Source organism: Leucopleurus acutus (assembly GCF_964270905.1).
Source record: "Leucopleurus acutus genome assembly, chromosome: 10".
Taxonomy (NCBI): domain Eukaryota; kingdom Metazoa; phylum Chordata; class Mammalia; order Artiodactyla; family Delphinidae; genus Leucopleurus; species Leucopleurus acutus.
This window is the reverse complement of record NC_139153.1, coordinates 1,668,713-1,692,306: the sequence shown is the minus strand read 5'-3', so window position 1 is coordinate 1,692,306 and position 23,594 is coordinate 1,668,713. Positions and strand designations below refer to the sequence as shown.

Here is a 23,594-nt window from a genome sequence, read left to right as displayed (position 1 = left end):
GGTCCCCACGGCGCGCCGCACGCTTTGATTCGTGATTCGTTCTGCCCAGTGTCGGGCACGTGCTGGGCTCACACGCGAATCATCTCCCTCGGCTCCCACCCTCACCCCAGGAGAGGTCGAGGCCTGCGCTTTACGGTCGGGACGACTGAGGCTTGGAAGGGACGAGCGACTCTCCAGGTCCCACCCCAGTGGACTGGGGTCTGGGGCTGTCCTCTCCTCTCCCCATCAGGGGTGTTTCCCCAGAGAAGAAAGTGGACGTTTTCCCTTTGGGAAGAGTCCAGGACCGTGGGGATGTTTGGGTGAAGTGCACCAGGGGATCAGGGCAGCTGGGCCCCAAAGTGGAGCCCACAAGCTGTCCCCCGAGTCACTGGCAAAGGGGGAACTTCTGGGCAAGGCCACCAGCATGACCTTCCGAGCCTGCCGCTAATAGATCACCTTGTCAAACCAGGAGCCAGCTGTCCCGGGGGGATGCAAGTCTCCTCTCATTAACCGAGACAAATGAGATTGCCCGTTGCCCCCAGACCAGAGGACACATCCTCCCCGTGAAGTCTGTCGCTGCTCCGGGCTTCGGCAGTTCTGACTGACGTTCTGTGACTCGTCTGCCACCCCCGGACCACGGGGTTGCCCTCCACATCTCGCCTGACAGCCTTCTGAAGGAGTCTCACGGAATCTTTGTTTAAAATTTAATTGACACATGCTTAAAATAATGTATCTATACATTCAAAATGTGAGAGAGGGAAAGGGCATGAGCGGAGTCTCCTCACGGTTGCAGGCGGGCAGCCATGTAGCAGAGTTCGTGCATCTCTGCGGGTGCGCACACCACTGTGGGTCCCTGTGTTTCACACACGTGAGAACACGCTCTCTGTGCTTCCTGTTTTGTTCTTTTGGTGGCCTGTTTGTTTTTGTGGGTGGGGTTTAGTTTGGTCATTTTTCTTTGTGATACCTCTTGGCGCATAGGACTAGGAAAGGCCTCGCTGCAGGCCTCGGGTCAGGTGAGGCCCAAGGGGGATGGCCCTGGGTCAGGTGAGGCGCCCTATGGGGATGGCCCTGGGTCAGGTGAGGCGCCCTGCAGGGATGGCCCTGGGTCAGGTGAGGCCCCCTGCAGGGATGGCCCTGGGTCAGGTGAGGCCCCCTGCAGGGATGGCCCTGGGTCAGGTGAGGCGCCCTGCAGGGATGGCCCTGGGTCAGGTGAGTCCCCCCTGCAGGGATGGCCCTGGGTCAGGGGATGCGCCCTGCAGGGATGGCCCTGGGTCAGGTGAGGCACCCTGCAGGGATGGCCCTGGGTCAGGTGTGTCCCCCCTGCAGGGATGGCCCTGGGTCAGGTGAGGCGTCCTGCAGGGATGGCCCTGGGTCAGGTGAGTCCCCCCTGCAGGGATGGCCCTGGGTCAGGTGAGGCGCCCTGCAGGGATGGCCCTGGGTCAGGTGAGTCCCCCCTGCAGGGATGGCCCTGGGTCAGGTGAGTCCCCCCTGCAGGGATGGCCCTGGGTCAGGGGAGGCCCCCCTGCAGGGATGGGCCTAGGTCAGGTGAGGCGCCCTGCAGGGATGGCCCTGGGTCAGGTGAGGCCCCCCCTGCAGGGGTGGCCCTGGGTCAGGTGAGGCACCCTGCACAGATGGCCCTGGGTCAGGTGAGGCGCCCTATGGGGATGGGCCTGGGTCAGGTGAGGCCCCACTGACTGGCCTTTGGGTCTTCCCAGTGGTTCACTCTTACGGACCCCAAAGACAAACAGCCTCCTGGAGAGCACCCTGGCTGAGGGGGAGGAGGGGCCCCTTCCCTGGGTGGAGTCACACTGTCAGGGCACAGAGCACAGGGCAGTGTCCTATTCTGTGACTCTTCTCCCAGAGTGAGGCTCCTTGACAGCTCAGAGGTTTGCTTCATGGCAGCCAGTTCCTGATGGAGAGATTTTGAAAGTCATTATAAGCCAGCCAGCGTGAGATACCCAAGGCTTGGAGCACAGACGGGCTTGTGGAAGATGACAGCTCCCCGCTCCAAACGTGAGAATGCCAGACCCCGCCCCCCCCCCCCCCCCCCCAGATCCCGCACATCTGGTTCTTACTCCATTTTCAACAAGCTGGGGTATATTTAGCCTGGGGAACAGACAAGGAGGACAGAGTCTCCTGGTCCCAAATGCTGTCTGTGTTCAGATCGTGGTGGGAGCAGGAGAAATTTAGAAACAGAAGTCCTGCGCATCAGAACAAGTCTCAGTGGTTAATGGGAGGTTTCCTGGGGATTGTCTCATGCCCCTGGGCATGCTCTGGGGAGGGCAGCACTGCAGCCAGCCCCGGGGCACACGGGGAACGCTTGGGAACAGGTGTCACACCCTGAGCTTGCCAGGCCTTGTCCCCGGGGCGACACGCAGGAGGGGCTGCAGGTTAACCCAGTCCTTTCTCTGGGGAAAAACCCGACATCCCCCTGGATTTCTGCCCGGGGTCGGGGCGGGGACTCAGGCTGCCCAGAGGGTAATCCTCTAAATGACCTTCTCTGCCTGTTGCCTGGAGGTTGTCCCCTGGGGTCAGGTCCGAGATGCAGGAGCCATCCCAGTGCTTCCGGATGCTTCTCCACCCCCACCCCCACCCCCACCCCGCCCGCCAACCAGGGCACCTGGCCAGGTGGGGCTTGAGTGGCCGCTGTATACCCAGCACTCATGCCAGACACGTACCATCTTATTTCCCCTCCGTCACCACCCCGTTCCCGTTTACAGACGAGGAAACGAGGCTGACTGTCTCGCTGAAGGCCAGCGTGAGCTCTGGCTCAGGCGGCAGGCGTGGCAGGATGTTCCCTTCACCCCGAAACTGCCCTGGATCAACTCTAGCCCACTTCCCCTCTGAATGTCACTCTTCTGCTTCCGGAGTCCGGAAGGCCCTGGAGCAGGGGGTGGAGAAGGGACACGGAAGGGGTCTGGGGAGTGGCCACTCATTCAAACTTCAGGTAAAATTAGCCTCAGGAGTCAGGGCTTAGCTGGGTCATAAACCGGCCCCTGAATCTGGCAACAGCGATGCACCAGGCGTGTTGTTACCTCTGTAAGGCGTGCGGGCTTCCTGTCGTCTGCCGGGAGGTGCACTCTCCCCCACCCCAGAAACTCTGGGCTGTGCCCCGGCCATGCACTCCTGCGCCCACGGAGGCCTGCACTTCTGGCCTGCTGTGCGTGGGTCAGCCTGTTGAGCTGCTGTATAAAAGTGAGTGTAATTACTTCCCTCGTGTCAAGTCTTTTAGTGGCAGAAGCTTAGAAATGATCTTCGGGAGCCATTAAAACCTTTTGGATCAGTAGAGGCATTTGTGCAAGTCACTGGCACTTAAAGCGATGGGGCTGCAGTTAACCCAGGGGCGCCCCAAGGGCAGGCCAAGGACACGTGGCCGTCCGCTCACTTGCTTGTCGGGGGTGGGCCTCACTTCCGGGAGAGTCATCCTCTTCTGTCGCTGAGGTAGTTTGGGGCTCCCGCTGTCACCTGGTTCCGCAGGTCACCTCCTGCCTGGGGTCCCCGCTCTGGATGACATCCGCGTTTGCTCAGTCGACCGAGGAGTGTTGCTGGAGCTTCTCCTTGGGGCCGGAAACCAGAGGGCGGTTAGGGACGAGCTCTGGAGGAATTAGGTGTCACGCAGCCTCCTAGCAGCCCTTCAAACTTCGTTTCATTTTCTCCATTTTAGAAATGGAGACACGGAGGATCGTAGACCTTCTCCGGGATTCAGAACCACAGTTCGAATCCCACTTTGCCCAGCTCTGAGTCTCCAGGACCGATTCCCCCACTTCATTACCTTCCCTTTCCAGAGCTGGGGTCCAGTGACTCTGTGTAAGTCGTCATGGGTCTCGGCCCCCAAATTGTCCTCAGGCGACATGCCCTGGGGCCCCCGTTGAGTCGGGGTCCCTGGGACCTGTGTGGTGGCACAGACCTGACTTAGCCTGTTGGAGTCACGATGAGGGTGGGGTCTCTCCTCCGGGGGCCCGGCAGGGGTTGCCCCTCTCCTGAGCTGGGTCTGGGGCTCCCTCCAGCGCCCCTGCAGGGTTGTCCGAAGAGTCCGCAACGCTTGCTCAGAATGGCATCAAGATGCAGGGTCTCGCATCCCACTCCCTTTGGGGGAGGCACTGCCCCTCACTCTTCTTCCCGTGGACACAGGTGCGGGGCTCTCGCGGTGGACGGCGCTGGGGGAGATGATGGCAGGAAGCAGCAGCAGCCTGGACAAATCGCTCTTTCGGGCGTGGGGTCTGCCGGGCTCCCCCCGACCCCCTGCCTCCTCACCACGCGACCTCAGCACCCCTCCTGAACCTTGTCTTCCTTGATCCACCACTCCCGCTGCTCCGCCTCCTAACGGAAAAGCTAATGAAATAGGCCAACCCTAAAAGAGCAGCAGGGAAAGTGGGTGTGTCGAGCAGCCGTTTAGAGCATCCTTCCCCGGTGCCGCCTCTTTTCCTCCTCTGGTGTTTGTGGGGAAAAGGCTAAGAAACACCTGATTGTTTTAGCTGTGACATTATTGCCATCAAAGGTTTGTCTCTGCCCAGTTGAGTCTTGTTGGAAATGTGGCCAGAATTTACTCTGCTGGTTTAGAAAAAGAGCTGAGGGTCAGGGTGGTGCAAAGATGTCTCACTGTGACTCCTTTGAAAGAGAGGCTTACACATTAGGTGTGTCCGTGTCCCTGGTCCTACGCTGTGGGGGTCGGGGACACTGTACCACCTGGGCCGCAGGTCAGGCAGAACCTCTTAGGGTGGTGCTTCTCTGACTCAGGCCACCTGCCCCTCCACCTTCAGGGCACACAGGAACGCCGGGAGTCCCGTGAAAATGCAGAGCCTGATCCCTGGCAGCTGCCGGTGCTGCTGGTCTGAGGACCACACGTAGAGCAGGGGTCATGGAACACCAGGAAGGGACAGGGCCTGACGGGGGCCACGCCCGCTGCCAGTACACCAGCGGGGTGCAGGGAACAGGACTTCAAAACCAAGCGCCGTCTTCTGTGGAGACCAGGGGCTCAGGGCCGTAGGCTGTCGGAGCTGCAGCAGGAGAGGCCCCGCCGGACCTCGGCGATTGTACCGGGACAGGAAGGTGAGGGGGCAGCCGGACTGCTGTGCATTACCTGGTCCCTCCAGGGGCCGGACCCTTGCACTGTTCTTTTCGTAAAGCAAATGCTTGTCCAGAAATGGCTCTCTTCCTCTTTTTTTCCCCGTGAGGCTCTTGACGCTTCCCATGGCTGCGCAGAGTTCCTCTTAGTGATGCAGAGAAGACCACATGCTCAGGGACGGAGGCAGGGCAGGTTTCCCTGTGGCCCTCTCCTAGAGGCAGCGTCTCCTCTGGCTGCCTCGTGCCCACACCCACCCCGGGAAACTAGAATGAGGATGGCATGAGTCTCAGCCCGCCTGGCCTGATCCTCGTGGAGCCTGAGCTGTCAGTGTCTCTTCCTGGGGTAGAGGCCTTGGCACTTTGGGGTGTGAATGTTTGGGTTGAGAGGTGCCCATGGTGGGAGCAGAGACCGCAAGGGTGAAGGTGAGTCTGACCCTCCACGAACAGCTGGCAGCGTGCCCGCGTCCACGCAGAAACGGTGCCCGGCTTGGACAGTGGAGTGGACCCTGTACAGTCTCTGCCTTCACGCCTGCCACGGGGCAGGTGCCCAGGCGGTGTGTCCCTGGGCCTTTTCCTGCTGTCGGCTATCTGATCGGGGAGTGGGTAGGAAGCTACTTGCCGAGAAAGAGCCGTGTCCTCGAGGAGTCCGTGCTGGACGAGGCAGGCAGACGGGCCAAAGTGGGCAGCAGGGTCTGGTTGCATCGCACACGGCCTCCCCAGACTCCTGGGCCTGGCAGGGTCACACATGGAGTCAGCTGAGCGGCTCCGTGTCCTTCAGGAGGCCGTGGCAGGGCATCAAGGACAGCGGAAAGTCTAGGACCAGTTCTACAAGCTTTGGGATCCACGTCGTTTTCCCTGATAACGTTGCCCTTGGGCCACTGTTGCTGGAAGGGAAAGGGCAGCTGCATCCCAGGCCCCTGCCCACTTCCAGCTGGCCGTGTGCAGTGGCACTGAGCCTCTGTGTAACACACAGTGTCCTCGTCTGTTACACGAGGGTAAACCCTCACCTCACAGCATTTGTGTCCAGATTAAAAGACTGGGCACCTGGGACCGTGCCCAGCACACCCAGGGGTTGTCACTGAGTGGATGTGTGCGCCCTCCCGCGATGCGGGGTGCCAAGAGGCAGCACCTGTCGGCTCTGTGACACGCGCCCTCCGCGCAGGCCGCGGATTCACGCTCGCCACCTTCCGTGCAATTCTAATTTCAGCGTTTCTCAGCTCGCTTTTGAAATAGCATCTTTCATCCCCGGGTGTCTGCACAGCCCAGAAACGGGAACAGCCCCCCTCTGCAGGCAGACGTGTGAGATCCAGGTTCACGCTTTTCCTGGGTAAACACCAGATCCAGCAGGAGGGGGTGGGAAGGCCTGGACCTGAGCCAGGACCGTGTTCAAGGAGCACGCGTTGAGCACCTCCCGTGTGCCGGTGCCTTTGCTCACAGTGGTCCCGTGGGGAGCTAAGGGGACAGGCTCAGTGATGTGCAGCTCCATCCACACACCTGGGGCCACACAACCAGCAGTCAGATCGGTGTCTCCCTCGGCGCCGTGTCTAATCGGCCCAGTGACTGTTTGTGCCCCAAGACAGTCAGCAGGCGCTTCCGGATCAGAGCGTGTCCTGCCTCATCTCGGGTGACTGGGTGCGTCTGCTCCTGCTGTGTTTTTGAAGGTCCTCTGAGAGGTGCTCGTGCACAAGCACTCAGCTAGGAGGTCCTGCACATCATTCAAAGTCATGACCCATGAGGGATCTAGGGAGGGTAACTGCACAGAATCAGGGTCAGCAAAAAACACACGCGGTGTCCCGCCGTCACCACACGGCCTCCCCTCGCCCGGCTCACCCACAGTGGCCCAGAGCCAGACCAGTGAGGCCGTCTGGTCGGAGAGAGGAGGGTCCTCGGGTGCCCAGCCCGGGACCAGGCCTGGCTGAGGTCCAGTCTGGGTGTCCCTCTCCTGAGCTGGCCCCGAGGGCAGCTGGGTGGGGTCCCACTGCACTCACCCTGGCTTCTCTCCCACCTAGGTCCTTGCTGTGAAAGTCCTCAACCTTGTCCTGCCGAATGTGTCCCTGGGCCGGATCGACAGCAGCACGCTCTCACGGAATAAGACAGAGGTGAGTCTTTCTGAAGGCCTGGGGCAGCCGGGGCTGGTGGGTGGGAGGGCAGCAGCCCCGGGGGGAAATGCAGGCGTTTACCACTACCCAGCCGAGGCTCTGTGCGAGGTGACGGGGACTTGAAGACGTGTGAGACGCTGTCTGGCTTCAGGATTGGGTGGGAAGGAGTGGGTGGCGGTGCTGCCTGAGCTGCACCCACGTGTGCAGAGGAGCTGACCAGATGAAACTCTGTGTGTATCAGCCAGGTCTCTTTTGGTTGTAAGTGACAGAAACCCAACTCAAAGTGATTTGAGCAAAGAGGGATTTACTGGTGAGTGTAACTAAAGGCTTCAGGCATGGCTGGGTCCAGGGGCTGAGTCTTGTTCACCATCTCTCTCCCCACCTCTCATGTCCCCTGGTTTGGCCTCATTCCCAACCAAATTCTCCCCAAGCAGAGGCAAAGCTGACCGCCAGCAGCTTTACACGAGCAACTGCAGTGGAAAGGCAGCACCTCTTCCCAACAGAAGTCTCAGGGCTGGTTCTTACTGGCTGGTTCTTACTGGCTGGGTTACTGGTCCAGGAAAGCGGGCGGCATCAGTCCTACCCAACCTCGTGGCCTGAGAGCAGAGAAGGGCAGTTCTGTTGGGGGGCGGGGTGGCTAGGATCGAGGATGGAAGAATGGATTCAGGCCAGGCCACGTGTGCACTGGGTTGGGAGCTGGAGGGAGGATCAGAGGAAGGGGGTTCGTGGCAGAGGGAACAGCACGGGTGACGATCTCGGCACGAAGAGCCTGTTTGCAGAACAGCCGGTAGTTTGCTTCGGCCACAGTGTAGAGGTGAGTGGCAAGGGGTAAACTGAGGGCAGGTCAGGAGGCACCGCTGTGCCGGGGGTGGGCTACTGCCCTCAAGCAGAGCTCGCTGCCCTCTGTGGAAGCAAAGCCAGCCCAGGAGGTGTAGCGTGCAGGGTGGGGCGGCCTCAGGGCAGATACGCTGGGGGTTGTGCGATGTCACCGTCACCCCCTCTGGGACCAGACCCCAGGGTTCAGCGTGAACGACGGTGCGCCTTGACGCCAGGTCCATGCAGAGACCGGGGTTGGTCTGTGAAGGTGCTGCTCAGCGGACCAAGCCCCTCCCCTTTAGTGAAGGGCCGGCACCTCATCCCCTGCCTGTGACGGGGCCCTTATGCTCCGTGCCAGGCTTGTGTCACGTGCTCACCCATGCACAGCTCCCGTATCGCGGGGGAGCAGACTGAGGCTCGCCATACGCAGGCACACGCCTGGGGTCACCCGCTGATGGGACGGGACTAGCCTCAGAGCTTAGGTCAGCGGGTCCCCAGCCCGCTCTGTCTGGGGGGCGACAACCCAGTGGACAGGCGGCACCCCGGGCGCCTGGAAGGGATGGTCCTCAGGGTTGAGCACATCACTGTGCGGCTCTCCTGCCTCAGCCTCCCATCTTGTGTCAGGAGTTTGAAACCAGGGAGTTGCTGGCTGCCCACGGACCCTGGAAAGTGGAGCGGGTGCCCGGCATCCCAGTGGCCTCCCCCGCTTCCTTGGGGCTTGAGCGGTCGGACTCTGGCTTCATTATAAAATATGGCCTCCTGGCCCTTTGAGCCACTCAGAGAGCAGGCAGCTAAATGGGGATCGTGCCTAACGTGTAGGAGGGGACATTCCCGATCAGGGGTCAAAACCCAGGCCTCCGAGGGCCGGCTGTTTATGAATCTGGCTTGTGTGGGCCCTGTGCGGGGAGCCTGAGGTGGGCCAGTCCGCCCAGTCGTCCACATGCCATTTGAATTTTAATTTAATCTATTTTTTAAAATATTTATTTATTTGGCTGTGCCGGGTCTTAGTTGCAGCACGCAGGATCTTTAGTTGCGGCATCCGGGATCTAGTTCCCTGACCAGGGATCGAACCCGTGCCCCCCGCCCCCTGCATTGGGAGCGCAGAGTCTTAGCCACTGGACCGCCGGGGAAGTCCCCAATCTAATTTTAAAAGCAGTAACTCCCAAACCTATGTCCTGGGGCCAAATTTGACCCACCAGGGTCAAGGACATTTGAGTAAAGGAAGAAGATTTTCATTCCAAAAGGCAGATCTGTGTGGTGAGAAGGCACAGTGTTAGGACCCAGAAAGACCGAAGCCAGTCACGACATGAGTGAGATCAACATTAACCCCATTTCCGAGGTGAGGAAACCGAAGCTCGGAGGTTACATAATTTGTCCGAGGTTACACAGCCAGTCAGGGGCAGAGCTGGGACCCGAAGCCTTTGATTCAAAGGTCTCTGCTGGGACGCCTCCTCCCAGCTAGTATTTATTTGCAAGCGTGATGCTCTCTCTCCTGCTTTGTAATTACTGGTCCACACGGCCCGCGGCTGGAGACCATCGCTGTGTGTGCAGGATCGCTTGTGAGGGGAGTCGTGTGGGCAGGGCCTCCTCCACCTGCCGCGGCCAAATAATGGCTCTGGCTCAAACGTGCAATTTCCAGAAAAACCACTGATCTGTGTGGCAGCTGTGCTAGGACAGCACTGGGCTGGAGGAGGGACCTCCCTTTGAGAGGAAACGTCGAGGTGCAAATCCGAATTGTTTATCTCACCACCTGAAACCACGCGGGCAAAAGGGAAGGAAAGAAAGCTAATGAGATGATTCCGAGCCCTCATTGTTTGAAAGTAGCAAATTTCAGAGCTTTTATCTCCTTTCTGAAATAATGGAAATTTCACTGAAGGCCTTATGAAAACAGCAGAGTCTGGGCGAATACCCAGCATGCAGCCTCCCCTTGTGCGCTCATCCCCGCCCCCGTCCGTGGGGCGGGGGGGGGGACCAGCCTGTATCAGGTTTCTGACGGGTCGGGTAAGCGGGATGACTCTTCAGAAGCACTCATAAATTCCCCTGCTGGGAAGACTCGGAGGGTGGACTCGGGCTGGAATAAATAGGAAGCAGGAGCTTCCAGTCCTTGGCATGGAGAACGAGCCCCTCTCCTGCCTTCTCTCTGAGTCGCCCTTTCAACATGCTGCTGAGCGTTAAAAATAGCAGTGCCGAGGGGGAAAATGTGTTCAGAAGAGGCACCTCCCAGATCCAGCACCGGGTGTCTTAAGGCCCACTTTAGCCGAGACATTTCCCCTGGAGTCCTGCAGCTTTTTAAAAGCCTCAGGAGGAAAGGAACCATTTGCTTCACAAGCTCACTGAAGTGGGACCTGGGGGAAGGGGCTGCAGGCTGGGGTGCGGGGGGCCTGGCGGGCTCCCGGGGGGATTCGGAAGTCGGCTGTGTCTCTGGGGAAGCAGGACGTTTGTTTGGGGCTTGATGTGGCAGCCAGGACTGCCAGCATGACACCCTCACTTCACAGAAGCGAGCCCTCAGACGCACAGGCTCCCGGCATGTAGGAGTAAAGGCAGAAATGCCAGGCGTTGGCTCAGCACCACCCAGTGCACCGCGTCGCGGCCCTCCGTCTCCCCTCCACAGCTCCGGGAAGTCAGTCTTAACATCAGTATTTGCGTTTGTGGAAACTTAGGCCCAGAGAGGGCAAGTCACTTATCCAGGGACACACAGCTACTAAGTGAGGATTTGAGCCTAGGTCCTCATGTCCGAGCCTTAGCTCTGAAGTGCTCCTGGAACTGAAATCCTGGGGACAAGCAAGTGGCTGCTCGGCCTTTGTTGTGTCTGTCTGCACAGTTAGAGCCCCCAGTCAGCACACTGGCCTACTGTACTGACATGCTAGTCATTCCACCCTCAACCACGGGCTCTTTGGAATGTGATGAATCCCTCCCACTCTGAAAAGCCTTGAATGTTCTAAATAGTTCTCCGGCCAAGGCCGCCGGAGGGGGAGGTGTGAGGGGGAAGTGCTGAGGAGCTCCTGACGCCCCCTGCACACCATCGATGACCCTCCGACCGCTCACAGACAGGTACCCTGCTTCCCTTCCAGGCCCCATCCCCTGGCCCCGTGTCCAGGTCTTCTGCTGGGAGCGTCCACTGTTTATATATTGGGGCAGTTTGTCTTCTAGAACCGAGTCTCTCTTCTCTGTAACTGTGCTGGGACGCCCTCCAAGCGTCTCCTGGCTGGTTTACATTCATGCCTGCTGGCCATATGGTGAGTTCCGGGCACCCAGGGAGCTGAGAAGGGGCCAGCTCTGCTCCCTTTCATTTCTGTGGTGGGTTCCGCTCCAGACCCCCACCCAGTATTTGTGGTGTGCCTGCCTCAGGGGTCAGGCCACTGTTGCCCTGTTGCCTGCGTGTCTTCTGCCCACACGGCTGGGAGGCCACCTGCCCGTGGCCCTGGGAAGCTCCTGCCAGCTCTGGGAAGGCTCGGCCATGCCGAGGCGTTTGACTCATCGTAACCAAGGCTAAAGATAGGCTGAGGCTCCCATGCTGCCCCCAGGACACAGCCTCCCACGAGCCCCTCTGAGAGCCGGTTATTACTTTCCAGTATAACCTGCTTGCTTATCTGATCTTACTCTGTGACTCGCCATCGTTCATGGCTCATGTCGCCACAGAAGACTTGGCTATTTCGGGCAGCTGATAATTTACCGACGTCTTAAAAAAAAAAAAGGAACCATGGGAACATCTCTTGGCGTGGGCCTCCGTGTGGGGTGGCCGGCGGGGGAGCGCGTGAGCGGGCCCAGCTCAGGCCAGCGCCCTGCATACGGGTCCGTACCCCTGCCTCCCAGCCCTCCTTCCCCCGGGACTCTGGCAGAAACAGCTCCGAGCTCGAGAGAGGTGGGTCCCTGAGGTCAGCAGCTGTAATGGCAGCAGAAAAGCCAGGGCCTCTGTGGAGAGCCTGCCAGGGGCAGTTCCAGCTGCCAGCCAGGCCCCAGACAAAACGAGGCACCCCCTGCCCTGCCTCTCTCCCAGGTACCGTCACGGGTCCAGCGAGAAAGCAGCTGCAGGCCGGGCAGGGCTCACCCACCACCGTCTCAGAGGTACCACCGGTGACCTCGCAGCAGGCCGGGAGGTGAGGGGCAGCTGCAGGCCGGGCAGGGCTCACCCACCACCGTCTCAGAGGTACCACCGGTGACCTCGCAGCAGGCCGGGAGGTGAGGGGCAGCTGCAGGCCGGGCAGGGCTCACCCACCACCGTCTCAGAGGTACCACCGGTGACCTCGCAGCAGGCCGGGAGGTGAGGGGCAGCTGCAGGCCGGGCAGGGCTCACCCACCACCGTCTCAGAGGTACCACCGGTGACCTCGCAGCAGGCCGGGAGGTGAGGGGCAGCTGCAGGCCGGGCAGGGCTCACCCACCACCGTCTCAGAGGTACCACCGGTGACCTCGCAGCAGGCCGGGAGGTGAGGGGCAGCTGCAGGCCGGGCAGGGCTCACCCACCACCGTCTCAGAGGTACCACCGGTGACCTCGCAGCAGGCCGGGAGGTGAGGGGCAGCTGCAGGCCGGGCAGGGCTCACCCACCACCGTCTCAGAGGTACCACCGGTGACCTCGCAGCAGGCCGGGAGGTGAGGGGCAGCTGCAGGCCGGGCAGGGCTCACCCACCACCGTCTCAGAGGTACCACCGGTGACCTCGCAGCAGGCCGGGAGGTGAGGGGCAGCTGCAGGCCGGGCAGGGCTCACCCACCACCGTCTCAGAGGTACCACCGGTGACCTCGCAGCAGGCCGGGAGGTGAGGGGCAGCTGCAGGCCGGGCAGGGCTCACCCACCACCGTCTCAGAGGTACCACCGGTGACCTCGCAGCAGGCCGGGAGGTGAGGGGCAGCTGCAGGCCGGGCAGGGCTCACCCACCACCGTCTCAGAGGTACCACCGGTGACCTCGCAGCAGGCCGGGAGGTGAGGGGCAGCTGCAGGCCGGGCAGGGCTCACCCACCACCGTCTCAGAGGTACCACCGGTGACCTCGCAGCAGGCCGGGAGGTGAGGGGCAGCTGCAGGCCGGGCAGGGCTCACCCACCACCGTCTCAGAGGTACCACCGGTGACCTCGCAGCAGGCCGGGAGGTGAGGGGCAGCTGCAGGCCGGGCAGGGCTCACCCACCACCGTCTCAGAGGTACCACCGGTGACCTCGCAGCAGGCCGGGAGGTGAGGGGCAGCTGCAGGCCGGGCAGGGCTCACCCACCACCGTCTCAGAGGTACCACCGGTGACCTCGCAGCAGGCCGGGAGGTGAGGGGCAGCTGCAGGCCGGGCAGGGCTCACCCACCACCGTCTCAGAGGTACCACCGGTGACCTCGCAGCAGGCCGGGAGGTGAGGGGCAGCTGCAGGCCGGGCAGGGCTCACCCACCACAGTCTCAGAGGTACCACCGGTGACCTCGCAGCAGGCCGGGAGGTGAGGGGCAGCTGCAGGCCGGGCAGGGCTCACCCACCACCGTCTCAGAGGTACCACCGGTGACCTCGCAGCAGGCCGGGAGGTGAGGGGCAGCTGCAGGCCGGGCAGGGCTCACCCACCACCGTCTCAGAGGTACCACCGGTGACCTCGCAGCAGGCCGGGAGGTGAGGGGCAGCTGCAGGCCGGGCAGGGCTCACCCACCACCGTCTCAGAGGTACCACCGGTGACCTCGCAGCAGGCCGGGAGGTGAGGGGCAGCTGCAGGCCGGGCAGGGCTCACCCACCACCGTCTCAGAGGTACCACCGGTGACCTCGCAGCAGGCCGGGAGGTGAGGGGCAGCTGCAGGCCGGGCAGGGCTCACCCACCACCGTCTCAGAGGTACCACCGGTGACCTCGCAGCAGGCCGGGAGGTGAGGGGCAGCTGCAGGCCGGGCAGGGCTCACCCACCACAGTCTCAGAGGTACCACCGGTGACCTCGCAGCAGGCCGGGAGGTGAGGGGCAGCTGCAGGCCGGGCAGGGCTCACCCACCACCGTCTCAGAGGTACCACCGGTGACCTCGCAGCAGGCCGGGAGGTGAGGGGCAGCTGCAGGCCGGGCAGGGCTCACCCACCACCGTCTCAGAGGTACCACCGGTGACCTCGCAGCAGGCCGGGAGGTGAGGGGCAGCTGCAGGCCGGGCAGGGCTCACCCACCACAGTCTCAGAGGTACCACCGGTGACCTCGCAGCAGGCCGGGAGGTGAGGGGCAGCTGCAGGCCGGGCAGGGCTCACCCACCACAGTCTCAGAGGTACCACCGGTGACCTCGCAGCAGGCCGGGAGGTGAGGGGCAGCTGCAGGCCGGGCAGGGCTCACCCACCACAGTCTCAGAGGTACCACCGGTGACCTCGCAGCAGGCCGGGAGGTGAGGGGCAGCTGCAGGCCGGGCAGGGCTCACCTACCACAGTCTCAGAGGTACCACCGGTGACCTCGCAGCAGACAGGGAGGTGAGGGGCAGCTGCAGGCCGGGCAGGGCTCACCCACCACAGTCTCAGAGGTACCACCGGTGACCTCGCAGCAGGCCGGGAGGTGAGGGGCAGCTGCAGGCCGGGCAGGGCTCACCCACCACCGTCTCAGAGGTACCACCGGTGACCTCGCAGCAGGCCGGGAGGTGAGGGGCAGCTGCAGGCCGGGCAGGGCTCACCCACCACCGTCTCAGAGGTACCACCGGTGACCTCGCAGCAGGCCGGGAGGTGAGGGGCAGCTGCAGGCCGGGCAGGGCTCACCCACCACCGTCTCAGAGGTACCACCGGTGACCTCGCAGCAGGCCGGGAGGTGAGGGTTGGAGGCCCATTTACGTGCGGATAGGACGCCACTGACTTGCCAAGGCTTGGGACACTGGCCAAGGCCGATACGAGCCCCAGACAGTGCAGTCTGACCACGGGGGTCTCCTGCCCCAAACCTGCCCAGGGGATGCGTGGCTCCTCCTGACAAGGGGATGAGAATGACGTGAAAGCCAAGACCGCGGGGAGAGGAGAGGTTAATTTCCATAATTCAAACTGGAGCTTTCCCTCCAACTTTAATTGTGGAAAATCTCAAATCTACAGAAAAGTCGACATAGTAGTATAGCATACACCTGTATACTCCTCCCCATAATTCACCAGTTGGAAGTACTCTGCCATGCTTTCTTTATCTATGCTTAAATATGGAATATCAGTGTGGACATATATTTTAAATATTTTAAGATTTGTGCTAAAATATACAGCATATAAAATTTGCCGTCTTAACCAGTTTTAAGTGTACAGTTCAGTGGGATTAAATACATTCACATTGTTCATCCGTCACCACCGTCATCTTCAGAACTTTCTCATCTTCCCAAACTGAAATTCTTCCCCACTGAACACCAGCTCCCCAGCACCCCCCAGCCCCTCCCCCCCCCCCCCCCCCCCCCGTGAATCTGACTCCTCGAGGGACCTCAGTGTTTGTCCTTTCATGACCAGCTTATGTCACTGAGCATAATGTCCTCAGGGTTCATCCGTGTGGTAGCAGGTGTCAGAATCTCCTTCCTTTTTAAGGCTGAACAATATTCCCTGGTCTGTATAGACCATGTTTTGTTAATTCATTCATCCTCAGTGGACACTGGGTTGCTTCCGCTTCTTGGCTCTTGTGAATAACGCTGCCGTGAACGTGGGTGCGCAAGTATCTTTTCAAAACCCTGCTTTCAATTCTTTTGGGTTTATACTTAGAAGAGGGGTTGCCGGGTCATTTTGATATGCATTTCCCTAATGATTAGTGATATTGAGCATCTTTTCACATGCTTTATTGGCCATGTGTATTGATATATCTTCTTTGGAGAAATGTCTATTCAAGTACTTTGTCCATTTTTTAATCAGGTTTGCTGTTGTTGAGTTGTAGGAGTTCTTTATATAGTCTGGATAATAACCCCTTATCCAGGTACATTGTTTGTAAATGTTTTCTCCCATTCTGTGATAGTGTTCTTTGATGAACAGAAGGTTTTCATTTTAAGGTAGTCCATTTTATCTATTTTTTTCTTTTGTTGCCTGTGCTTTTGGTGTCATATTCAAGAAATTATTGCCAAATCCAATGCCATAAAGTAGATGCATTGTTTTGGCTGAAACTTTTTTTTTTAGGTTTGTTTGTTTGTTTATCGATTTTGGCTTCGCCGGGTCTTAGTGGCAGTACGAGGGATCTTCGTTGCGGCATGCAGGCTTCTTAGTTGTGGCGTGTGAACTCTTAGTTGAGGCATGCATGCGGGATCTAGTTCCCCGACCGGGGATTGAACCCAGGCCCCCTGCATCGGGAGCGTGGAGTCTTACCCACTGGACCGCCAGGGAAGTCCCCTGAAACTTTTGAAAGGAAGTAAGTTGCAGACCCTGTGGTCGTACTTCAGCATGTGCTGCCCGAGAGGAAGGACCCAGAATAAGGACATTCACACACAAGCCATTCTGTCATCACACTTTGGGAAAGTAACAGTAATTCCCTGTCATCGTTCCTTTCATTACCTCTCACCATCTGGTCCATGGTCTGATTTCCTCAGTTGTGACCAACATTTGATTCCAAGACTTGAGACCACGCGATCTTGCTGTTTTGTGACCAGCAGTTGTGAACATGGTCCTGCGAGACCCCAGTGATTCTTTCTTGTTTCTCTTATTACTTATTCAATCCCTGGGCCTGTGAAAAGGTGGCCGTGGCCCGTGTGATTGGGTGCAGAACGTGGGGCTGCTTTTTCCCTTCCCTCGGTGACCACTCAGGACCTGTGTCTGGTTCCAGGGTCACACCGCAGGGACCACCACTCCCAAGGCACAAGCAAGGTGACCCTCTGCATCACTTCTGGTTCCAGTGCCCTGTGGCGGGTTTGTGCAAACCGCTTGCACCCACCTGCCCAGGGCCTGACCTGCCGGCCCACCTCAGGGCTCGAAAAGCAGGTACAAGGGTGAACAGGAGTTCAAGCTTTAGTAGCAAAAAGCACTTCTCGGGAAAAGATGCTCGGTAGTTCACACGCCCTTGACCCGTGGCAGTGTGTACATGTAGGCTAACCCCATTGGTCCTCTTTCTTGACCCGTGGCAGTGTGTACATGTAGGCTAACCCCATTGGTCCTCTTTCTTGACCCGTGGCAGTGTGTACATGTAGGCTAACCCCATTGGTCCTCTTTCTTGACCCGTGGCAGTGTGTACATGTAGGCTAACCCCATTGGTCCTCTTTCTTGACCCGTGGCAGTGTGTACATGTAGGCTAACCCCATTAGTCCTCTTTCTGCCCAAAGTGGAGCTGCAGGTCCTTACTTCTGGTGGCTCTCCTCTGGTCTGGCTCAGGAATTTCAGTCCCCCAGGGCGGGGCGCCTGCTCCGGGGTTGGGGTCATAGCGGGAACTTGGGCCTCGGTAAACAGGGCTTGCTTCAGTCGGCCGTGCTGGGGAGACTCTGTGGAATCAGGCAGGGCCCTTATGTCCCCTCCCCACCCTGCAGGCGGCACGTCAGGCCAACCGACACTGTGTCACTCGCGCTTTGGACCAGGCCCTGTGTTCGGGGTCACATCGTGGGTCTGTTAACAGCGGACAAAGAGGCGGGGCGGGGGGACGCTTGAGCTTCCCAACAAGAAGTCCAGAGGCGAGGCCTAGGAGAGGTTTTCTCTTGTCCAGCTCCCTCTGCAGCAGTCCTGCCGTTCAAGACCAAGGCGGGGGCGAAGACATGGCCTCTGCAAAGACCTGCCAGTTCATCTTCGGGTTCCCACAGGTTTCTGGCTCCAGAGAACACTTGGGTAGAGTTGCCCTGCTCTCTCCAGTGTGCCGGGGAAGGCTATCTGATTTCCCTGGGGTGAAAATGGGTGGATTAAGAGAGATGGAAACAGCAGAGGAAGGAGATGGGAATCCCAGGTGGCCCTGAAGCAGGTGGAAGATGAGGTTTCCATAGGCAGAGGGAGGGCATGGGCTGGAAGGAGAGTCGGAAGACCAGCTGCAGACATGTCTGTAGGTGCCTGGGAGGGAACGCAGGAGGTTGGGCCTGCTGGGCTGGGCCTCTCTGGGAAGTGTGAAATCACGTGGGCAGGACACTCACCTGTGCTCAGAGGCCCCCCCAACCCCGTGGCAGTCCGTGAGGGTGGCAGCACCCTACAGTCCTCACCAGGGACGCACCCGTTTCTCTCCTGGGGCGTGCTGGTTCCCTGCAACTCCACGCCCCCTGGCCGCTTGAGCCCACAGGACTCACCTTGACCTCCTCCTGTCTAAACACGTAGCGCAGCGTGGTGAGAGGTTGGGAATGCTGATGGTGGGGCCCACCTGCCTCGTTCTCATCCTGGCTCTGTCCCTTACTTGCTGTGTGACGTCGGGTGAGTCACCCAGCGTTTCTGAGCCTCAGTCTCCTCATGTGTAAAATGGATAGGGGTCCTGCAGAGACTTGAGGAGTAAGTACATGTAAAGCACTCAGCACAGCACCTGGCGCAGAGGTGAGGGCTCAGGGCTAGTTATTTCTAATACTGTTCCAATTAAAAATCTAATTTTGAGTCTATCCCAGAACAGCTTTTCAAAAAAGAGGTCAAGAGATCCGACTGGGTGGGGGTCGGGGGTGATTCCTGGATTTTGGTCAACCAGAAGTTTAAGAACGCTCCCAACTATAACTGTGGGTTGCTTCCTGTGCTTCAGGGCAAAGCTTTTTCAAAAGGCAGGCCCAGGCTTCCCTGGTGGCGCCCTGGTTTCCTGGGCCCGTGAGCCATGGCCGCTGAGCCTGCGTCCAGAGCCTGTGCTCCGCGCCGGGAGAGGCCACAACAGTGAGAGGCCCGCGTACCGCAAAAAAAAAAAAAAAAGGCAGGCGCCCCAGTTGGCTTGTTCCCAGCTGTCAAGTCAACCTTGCTGAGAGCCCTCAGACCCCCCGACAGGGAAGGTGCCAGAAGAGGCTGGGGCTCGGAAAAGGACCCTTCCTCTATGGGAAACCCAGGCCGAGGAGTGTGTGACGCTGCACCTCGCTGCCCTGCGCTGGGGTCAGGCAGCCACACGGCATTAGCCTCGCTGTGGGGAAGACCCAGCCTGGGCCCCGGGGTGCACATCCCATCCAGACGCCCGGCGTCCTCCGGGGCGTGACCACCGTCACCCCCATTTCACGGATCAGCAAACTGCATCCCAGAGAGAAGAGCCTTGCCCACGTCACACAGCTGGGAAACGGCAGGGCTGGGTGGTCTTCCTCACAGGGTTTCCCCCCAAGAGAAAAGACGTCACGTCTCAGCCGGTGGACACACCCCCAGAGGTTGGTCACCTGGAGCAAAGATGCCCTGGCTTGGACCTGGGTCCACAGCCTCCAGTTGGTGTCTTCGCGGCTGTGCTCCAGAAATGGGGGGCAGGGGGGCAAGAGAGATCGCCAGAGACCGAGTCCTTGTTGTGCCTTTAACTATACTTGTGCTTTGAGACCTCTGATTCACGTGCAGTTGTGAGAAATAACTCAGAGGAGCTGTGTGCCTTGCCCAGTTTGCCCCAGAGCTGACATCTCGCAAAACCACAGGGTTATGGTGACCAGGATACCCTCGGGGGTGAGTCAGGCCGTCCCCACAAAGACCCCATGTTGCCATTTTGTAGCCCCACGCCCTCAAGCCTGACCACCACTCGTCTGGTTTACATTTCTCTGATTTGTCCTTTTTTTTTATTTATTTTTTTTGCGGTACGCGGGCCTTTCACTGTTGTGGCCTCTCCCGTTGCAGACCACAGGCTCCGGACGCGCAGGCTCAGTGGCCATGGCTCACGGGTCCAGCCGCTCCGCGGCATGTGGGATCTTCCCAGACCGGGGCACGAACCCGTGTCCCCTGCATCGGCAGGCGGACTCTCAACCACTGCGCCACCAGGGAAGCCCTGTCCTTTTTTTAAAATATAAATTTATTTATTTATTTTTGGCTGTGTTGGGTCTTTGTTGCTGCGCGCGGGCTTTCTCTAGTTGCGGTGAGCAGGGGCTACTCTTTGTTGCGGTGCGCGGGCTTCTCATTGCAGTGGCTTCTCTTGTTGCGGAGTATGGGCTCTAGGCTCGCGGGCTTCAGTAGTTGTGGCTCACAGGCTCAGTAGTTGTGGCTCGAGGGCTCTAGAGCGCAGGCTCAGTAGTTGTGGCGAGCAGGGTTGGTTGCTCCGCGGCACGTGGGATCCTCCCAGACCAGGGCTCGAACCCGTGTCCCCTGCACTGGCAGGCGGATTCTTAACCACTGCACCCCCAGGGAAGCCCCCAATTTGTCTTTTTAAGAATGTCGTGGAGATGGAATCCCACAGTCAGTGATCTTCGGGCACCGACTGTTCGGTCTTTGGTTTTGAATGGGCTCAGGCTGTTGACCGGTGCTCCGGGCCTGGCTTGGGCTGGGAGGGAGAACGCTGTCTGTCTCCTGCCTGGGGGACAGGACACGACCCTCCCCCACTAGGAGAACTTTTGGTGGATTTAGGTCTTAAGCCCTCAGAAGGCAAAGGCCCTGGGGTTGGGCGGGGCTGGTTACCTTAGGGGAGGGTTTGGGCTTCTGAGCCTGTTTCCCTGAGAGGAGGCGGTCCCTGCCCTGCCTTCCCGGCCGCCCCTCTGCCCCCCCCCCCCCCCCCACCGTACGGTGGTGGCTGGCACAGGGGCCTGCACTTTCCCCGACACAGCTGGCGGCTCCTCCCAGGTCTAGAATGGACCATTGTGTACACAGCGCCTACGTGCTCCAGTCGTGGGAAAAGAGCCAAGAGTGGGAAGCCACCTGTGCCGTCAGAGCAGTTAACCCGGAGCCGACTCCCTGCGGGGCTTCATGGCCGTCAGCAGGGCAGGCGCCAGGCCGCTCAGGAAGGAGGTGACCTCGTGGGCCCTGGCCCTGGGCGTTCGTTCACCGGGACACCCGGCAGCCGGGGCTCTCTGGCCCCGCCGCCCCTTCCCGAGCAGCCCTCCTTGCAGACCCTGAAGGAGCCCCTGCTGCTCCCGTGTTCTCGGCCCCCAGACTGGTGGCCCGGCTCCGCGGGAGGCCCGCCGTCTCCGCTGCAATAAGGGGCTCGTTCATCTCGTGTGGCTTTTCCCAAGTGGTCTGGCTCGCCTGCTCCGGAAGAATCAGGGTGGGGGGGGGACCTGGGACAGCCTGTCCCTCTCCAAGTGGATCTGGGACCCTGGATGAGGCCTTGCGGGGAGTTGTCACAGGGAGACGCGGCCCCCGCCCGAGAGTCAGATGGAGACACAGTGGACACTCAAGCCTCCTCGCGGGCAGCTGACCCTCTGTTCCCTCACCCCTCCTGACACCACACAGCTCTTGAAAAGAGAGGTGAGGGAAGAGGGGTCACGGCCCCGACCTGGTCCAGAGAGTTCTGTGGGCATGTGTCCCGTCTCAGCTCACAGCAAGCAGGCCACTCACTGTCCCCTTGGGGCAAGAGGAGTGAAGCCAGGAAGTCAAGGACGGGGCCCGGGCAGCCCCGCAAAGGGCATGGTCAGATCCTCAGCCGCAGGTGAGGCCAGTGTCAGAGGAGGTCCCGGCGGGCTGACGGCTGAGGAGGGCGGGCCCGGCCGCTGCGCACGTCCACAGGCGCAGGGGGACAGCAGACCTGCCTCTCAGGCTGGCAGGCAGCCTGCTGGAGCCACGTCCTGCAGCCCGCGGGGTGTCCTGCCCAAGCCCTTCCCTGGCCTCGTTCCCGCACACACAGCCCTGTGACCCGGCAGCCGTGGGTGCCCCTCACCCTCTTCAACCAGGGGACACTGTGTCAGGACAGACAGACTTAGAGAAAACAGAATCCACTCAGACTGACGCCGAAACATCTTCTGAGCTGTTCCTGTGTGAACTCATCAAAGCGAACATACGATGTCGCTCACGTGAAGAAAACCCACAGCTTGATACTGAAACCGTCCCAGGGCACAGGCGTGGATGGGGGAGGGGGTCACAGAGCAGGCTGGAAGCAGGGGCAGCGCGGCCGGACGGACCGGGGGTCCCCACCCCAGGCCCGCCGCCAGGGTCGGCTCTTCAGAGCCAGAGCAGGAGGGACCGCGAGGGCCTGACGGGCCCTGTCTCTCTCCTCCCGCAGGTGGACATCTACAACGCGGACCCCCTCATCTGCCGCGCAGGCCTGAAGGTGTGCTTCGGTACCCAGCTGCTCCACGCCGTGTCGAGGGTGGAGCGGGCGCTGCCCAAGCTGACCCTGCCCTTCCTGCTGCTGCAGGGCTCTGCTGACCGCCTGTGCGACAGCAGGGGCGCCTATCTGCTCATGGAGTCTGCCAAGAGCCAGGACAAGACGCTCAAGGTGAGCAGCTGCCCCACGTCCCCGGGGCGGGGAGAGTGACGTCCCTCTAGGGCACCTGCCCGAACCCTTGGTTTAGGGCTGGCCTGGCCCCCGGGAGGCACGTCCGCACCTGGCCTCCGGGCAGAAAAGGTCGTCCTCCTCAGAGAGCGTTAGGCGTGTCACACACAGCAGGATGGAAAATGCTGTTCCAGGTGGAGCAGTTCCCGGGTGTCTGTCTGAACCGGGAAGACCCCTGGCTGGAGGATGGGGAGAGAGCAGGTGCACCGACTGTGTCCCTGCCACGTGGCAGCGGAGCCTGAAGGTGGCTCTGCGTGGTCGGCTGGGCAGACGGCCACCCCGGGGCACACGTGCGAACAGACGTGTCCCTGGACAGTGCTGCCCCAGCTTGGGCATGGCCGAGTGGACGCCCCAGTCGAGGGCCACCTCCCGCTAGGTTATAGGGAACGCGGCAGCTCCCCGCAGGTGCCACACCTGCTGCATGGGTGCCAGGACTGGCACTCAGCTCTCTGCCCCGAGCCCCCTGCACCCAGCGCGCTGTGCTACAAAGGCTCTCACGTGTCTGCACTGTCCAGCACCTCTCCGTCGTGGCTAAGAGTGGCAGCCCCTGGCCCAACACCCCTGCCAGAGGGAGGCCCGGACGAACAGCAGGAGGAAGGAGGGGAAGGAACGCCACTCCCATCACGGCGGGAGACGGTCCCAGCCGCAAGTCCCACGCTGGCACACCCGAGAGAGAGTTGAAATTCAGAAAAAGAATTGAAATCAGGGTCTCGAAGAGATATTTCCACCCCATGTTCACGGCGGCCAAGAGGTGGATGCAGCCCCGGTGCCCACTGAGGGGAGGTGGTCCGTCCAGGCAAGGGGGTGTTTTCCAACCTCGAAAAGGGGGAAGTTCTGACGCCCGTTGCCACACGGATGAGCCTGGAGGAGGCTGTGCTCAGCGAAATGAGCCGGTCACAGAAGGCCAAATAGCGCGTGATTCCACGCACATGACGTATGCAAAGTAGTCAGAGCTCATAGAAACAGAAAGTAGAGGGACTTCCCTGGCGGTCCAATAGTTAGGGCTCCGCACTTTCACTGCTGGGGCCCTGGGCAGGGAACTAAGATCTCGCAAGCCGAGTGGCGCAGCCGAAAAAAGAAAAAGAAAAGAAAGTCGGGTGGTGTTTCCAAGGGCTGGGAGGAGGGCGCTGTAATGGGGACAGGGTTCACTTGTGGAGGATGAGAATACGGCACCGCGTGCAGAGATGCTTAACACCACTGAGCCGTACACTCAGAGGTGGTTAAGATGGTAAATTTCACGTTATATGATGTGTACTACAGTTTAAAGAAAAAAACAGACTTGGAGATAGCTGTTAGAAATCGCTGAAATGGCAAGTAGGCAGGTGGTTATACACATGGAGAGTTCAGGGGAGGTCTGGCTGGAGATAGAGATTCTGAGTCATCAGCACACGGGTGGGTTTACAGCCAGGGGCCTGGACGGGGCTCCTGGGGAGAGGGGGAGAGGCCCGACCCCGCCTCGGCCGCGC

The 23,594-nt window shown here is 60.2% G+C and overlaps 1 protein-coding gene across 3 annotated transcripts in view; it reads left to right on the top strand.

The window, feature by feature from the left end:
- The window catches only part of MGLL (monoglyceride lipase), a 107,982-nt gene that overhangs the window by 81,247 nt on the left and 3,141 nt on the right, over positions 1-23,594 (top strand). For all 3 annotated transcript variants that reach the window (XM_082847764.1, XM_082847763.1, XM_082847765.1), the window contains 2 exons: positions 7,053-7,142; positions 21,856-22,071. In XM_082847764.1, coding sequence (XP_082703890.1) covers positions 7,053-7,142; positions 21,856-22,071 — 306 coding nt within the window. The remainder of the gene's footprint in view (positions 1-7,052; positions 7,143-21,855; positions 22,072-23,594) is intronic.